Genomic DNA, 5,402 nt, shown 5'->3' with positions numbered 1-5,402 from the left:
CACACACGCAGCATTGTTTTTCATCGATATGTGCCTATCCTCCATGATCATGTCATGCACTTTGTCTATGTTTTCCGTGGTCACTGCACTTGAAGGCCTTCCTGAGCGAGATTGAACTTCAATCTCACTATGACAAGTCTTAAAACGCTTCACCCACTTCGATACAGTTGTATATCCAGGAGCGTATTCCCCCAAAGTATCCTGCAAAGTTTTATGAATTTCCATAGAGGATTTGTCTTGCAGCACAAAAAACTTGATGACACTGAGAAGCTCATTCTTCTCGAATTTCCTTAGATTCTCCTCATATCTTCTTACAGAACCTGTAACAAAGGAAATAACAATGATAAAATGATCATATACGGGATGAGAGATTCACAGTATATGACCTTTCTGATGACTATAAAGGTATGTTTCAATTTTTATTTCTTCTTGGCGATTCCATGAATTTTCCAGCCCCCCACCCGCTCGTAATGGTACTGGTCGTAAGGGATTACCAATATAGTGATCTCAGATCTGTTAATTGAGAAGTACAACAAGGGACAAAGACGAGCTCAAAATAAGTAACGAAGGCTGATGCAATCTAGGCATCAGTAGCAAGTGGCAGAATTTCCCGAAGTTCGTTTCATTGTGAAATTGATTACAAGAAGATCTTCAGTCTAGTCGTTTCCGAGTGATGATGCAATGTTTCACCATTTGCTGATGTTTACGATGAAAGAGTAGAACTATGCATTATTTGTCGTCATCTATTTATACAACGCTGAAGTAGTGTAATGGTGTAAATGGACAAATTAAGCAGGTTAGAGTGCAAGCTAATTTTTGAAACTCCATTCTGTAGCATCAACAATGATGTTGTTTCCAGACGTAGTGTCTATGTCATTCAAGGAGGACGTTAATGTTAGTAGATGGAAGTTTATGAAAGTTGAAAATACGATATTTGCATAAGTTTGCGTTAACGAAATTGTATTTCGTGGTGGAAATGTATAATTCGATTGTACGAATTGCAGACGGAATGTGTAAGAAGGGTAAGTAATGATCGGTGTCTACAAGATAGCTATAATTCCGTTGTGTGCTTGCACTGCGGTTTCCAGAACATTTGCCTCGCTGCAGTGTATTCTCTATACGTTTTTTGCACATAAGTTCCACTGTTGTAGCAGCATGCCCTGCATGAGCCGAAATGGCACGATATGATATATCTATATTTCGGAAACCTATCATCTGCCCCGTTGAAACACAGTCACTCACTGATATTGGGTCCTTCAACGTTGAGAAGGCATATTGGCATTAGACCCAATGCTAATCCAAGAGAGGGCACTGCTGAACTTACACGTCTGCCATCTCTCGGCAATCTAACCATTTATTGCCAGTACACAGTTTTACTCATCCATTGAGTTTGATGTCAATGGGAAAATTCTTTCTGACAAGGGACATCACCCAAATGTCAGGATCCCATTTCAATGATTTTCTTTCTGATAGAGGTCAGGTATGCATTATTTGTGATGATAAAAAAATTTTGGCATCGTGCATGTTTTCTATTTTTTTTAAATATTTTTTAAAAATTGCGATGTGGTTATTAGAGATTACTGCAGAAGTCCCCTGCTATCCTTTGTAAACGGAGTGTTAATGAAAGAACAACTATGTAGATACATATAAGGCCTAGGGGGAAGTTGTATGGTACGTATGACCTTGATGGCAGCCACCTTGAAATTCGCCATTTTGAATTAAGGTCAAGTTTTTTAAATGGGAATAGGGTAATATGATACATAATTTCGGACTAGAATTTAATCAGGAAAACAATGATGAAGTTCGTTTTGAGATACGCACATGTGGGGAAAAGTTAAAGGCATATTAATTGTTTATACTTACCATGTGCGTAAGTCCCTTACCTCCGCTACTAACCCGCGTAGTAATGATAATAAGTGGATAAAAGCTTTGGTAATACATATTATGCCTAGAGGCATGTGGTGCTGTAAGGGTGACACTTACGGCAGCCATCTTGAAATACGTCATTTTGAATTAAAGTGAAGTTTTGAAAAATAAAAATCATAGTATGTGACACCTCATTTTAATAGCAACTTTTCGAAGAAAGCTAATGGTATGCTCATTTTTGTTCTATAGTTAACCAGTATGAATTTAGGACTGCTTCTAATGTGCACCAAACGTCCATTATTCGATCTTTCAAATTTGCAACACTCCTAATTTTCACAGCATGTTTTAAGATTGAAACTGGCATTTTGCATTTGTTGCCATGGCTCATGTTTTCTATATTTATTACATTTTAGAGTTGCGATTTGTCAGTTCATGAATAGTGTTGGGATAAGCATCTAGCAATCTTTCTGAATTCTGAAGACTTGCAATCAGTGGCGGCTCGTGCTTTGAATTTTAGGTGGTGCACAATACAGGGTGGCCCAAAAGTAGGTATACACCCCTGCATTGATCAAGTATAACATTCTAGTTTATGAGTTTATTTGCTCCGGCTTTTCTGAGCTTAAGATATAAGGAAAAATACATAAAGAAGAAATAATAAAGAAACTAAGTCTATCTGATTGATAACAATAAGAAATGATATTAAATGCAATGAGCTGATCAGTACGGTACTGTATACCTACTTTTGGGCCACTCATGACCTCGTATTTTTCATTATTATTAATATTATTATAAATAATAGTAATAGAGCACAGGCTATAGGTACTAGTGGCGATTCATGACCCAAAGATTTAGTAATGAGAAAAGTACTAAGTATTTCTCAATTAATAAATAGAAAATTTAGTGTAAAGAAAATAAAAATACTTACCCTACTTGTAGAGAAAATCCATTCTTCTTTCTTTGCTTCTAGCAAACTTTTCAATAACTTTGTTACTGAAGTCCTTGATTCCCATAATAAAGTCTCTTTCAATTGATAACATTGCAAGAGCAGATAACCGTTCCTGCGACATCGAATTTCTCAGAAATGTTTTCACACGTTTCAATGTGCTAACGATAATTTTTAGAAGTTTTTCACATTCGCTAAACGTTGATGACAAATTATTTTCGCAAATGAAATCTAATAAACATTGAGCACCAGACATTGCTCTGAACTCTTCCGTACCGTAAATTACACCAAGTTCCGTTTGAAGTTTTTTTAGATCTAAGCAAGGATACGCGTCACATGTCGCTTGCAACTGTTTGTCAGGGAAATGTATGTTGTACTTCAAAAAGTTGTTGGAGGTAACTAGAGAGGCTGCAGTAAGGTGTCCACTGAAGCTAAATCTGTTTTTGGCCTGGCAAACAATAACACCACACACTTCTTTCGCTTCTCTTTTCCACGCGGAAATGTATTTTCTCCTTTTCTCAGGTGGTTCACTTTCAACGTCACCAATATTCTCTCGGACTTCCAATATCTTTCGCTCAAAAGACTGAAGAATCTCTCTGACGTAAACAGCATCAATGTCTCGTTTCTGCAATTGATTGTATAAGATGTCGACGTGAGGCATTATTGAATGAAAAAATGACAGCCAAAAGTTGAAGCTTTCCCTTTGTAAATTTTCAATATGACGGGATGCTTGGTCGATGGTACTATTATTCAAGTCTGTATTTTGGATTGTTTCGAAGCACCTAATCAGCTCTTCTCTATATTCATAAACAGTGTTCGCACTCCGCAAATTAAAATTCCATCTCGTTGGAACAGATCGTGGCAACCACTTTCTTACTATGTCGTCCAATATAGATGTCCGCTGTGGAGAATTTGAAAAGAAAGTACAAATACCCTGTAGATTTGCAAAGGAAATCTTGACGTTTCTATTAATCGACGCTGCATTTAACATAATCAAATTGAGTTGATGAGCATGACAGTGAACGTAAGCAGCACATGGATAATCTTTTTTCACAATAGCCTGTACACCACCAGAAAAAACACTCATTACTGCAGCACCGTCGTATGTTTGTGATATCAACTTCTCTTTATTATTTACCACGTGGAGACCAACTTCTTCAATAATACAAGAAGTTAAAGTTCGAGCGTCGTGTTTAGAGGGAGTGACGAAGTTCCAAAATCGTTCCCCTGGTTTTCCATTGACAATGTACCTGTAGACAATTACCATTTGAAATACGTTAGCTACGTCACTTGTTTCATTTGCTATGACAGATACAAGTTCCGCCTCTCTTATTTCCTGAGCGATTTCTTCATGGAATACTTCAAGCATGCAGTGGAGAAGCTTATTTTGTATAATTTTTGAGGTACCCTTAAAAACTGTTGCGCTTTCTAAATGACTTTTAAGAGCGCTGTCAAGGTCAGCACTAAAATTAATTAATCCACGAAATACGCCTGGATTTGAAGAAGAGTCTGTTTCATCATGTCCTCTTAAAGCCAGTTCGAAGGCGCCACAAAACCGAATGCAATTGATAATTATATTGAACACGTACCTGTTTTGCGTCTCTTTTTGATTGTGGTTCTGAATGGACAGCCTATAACCAGCATCCAGTTGAGCAGCAATATTCACATTTCCCAACACAGTTAGATTAATAACGTGTTTTATATGGGCTGACGAATTTTCATGGTTTTTTTTATTTTGTCGTGCAGATGCTGGATATCCACAACACCTTTTTTACTCCACGCATCTTCCCCTGCCCCAAACAACAAACACGGAAAACAAAACAAAGCATTTTTAATTTCACATCCACATAACCACTTATGCTGTTCGTACAAATTTGGATTAAACTTCCTTGTAAATGTTCGTTTCGCACTTGTTATTACTTGTGTTATATTGAGAGTCGGAATCGGCCTTCCGATGTTTTTCACAAGTAGCTTTGCTTCTAAATTTCTTTTTGAAAATGACTCATTTAACAGAGACGTTACAGATTTCATTGTCACTTCACGTATATAAGGGACAGACATAATTATGCAATCACAGCAACCATATTCCAATGAACAACAAAGACCGGTACACGCACGCACACACACATACACAAACACACAACACTACGAACAGATTCGACAATTCGATCTCACTAGCAGCTTCGTGAACATACTCCCGTCCGACTCTAAATAAAAGATTTTTTCCAGTGTGATTTATTTTGCGTTAAAAGAAACCATCGAAATACTCCCCCACAAAGACCTTTTAGTAAGAGGGGTGTTAGCCCTTATTTAAGCAGCCAAAGGCGTGGGTGCTAATAGGCGGAAGGGGGAAGTAAAGAAGGACAAGGGTTTCGTTCCGTATGTTCTACATTGTTTCTGCGAGGACATTGGTTAGTTGAGGGCTTGCAGTCCGCTTTAAAATCTCATCCCCTCCTCCAATTAACGCTCTTTTCTTGCTCTCCAAAAAGGAAAATATTCTGTCTATGCTGCCAAATTTCTACTCATTCAGATACAAGTGTATTAAATATTGACACCCTCAATGTGTCTTCAGTCTTCACGGGGTCGCCTTTAC

General features: G+C 37.7%; 1 protein-coding gene across 1 annotated transcript; it reads right to left on the bottom strand.

Moving 5' to 3' along the window:
- Positions 1-2,792: 2,792 nt before the first annotated feature.
- On the bottom strand, positions 2,793-4,178 carry LOC145675422 (zinc finger MYM-type protein 1-like). Its single transcript, XM_081745829.1, has one exon. The coding sequence runs from the start codon at positions 4,176-4,178 to the stop codon at positions 2,793-2,795; it is 1,386 nt and encodes a 461-aa protein (XP_081601955.1).
- Between the last annotated feature and the right edge of the window lie 1,224 nt (positions 4,179-5,402).

The sequence above is a fragment of the Thermobia domestica genome, chromosome 18, assembly GCF_964235325.1.
Source record: "Thermobia domestica chromosome 18, izTheDome1.hap1.1, whole genome shotgun sequence".
Classification (NCBI taxonomy): domain Eukaryota; kingdom Metazoa; phylum Arthropoda; class Insecta; order Zygentoma; family Lepismatidae; genus Thermobia; species Thermobia domestica.
Note: the sequence above shows the minus strand (reverse complement) of the source record. Positions and strands in the feature narration are given on the sequence as shown.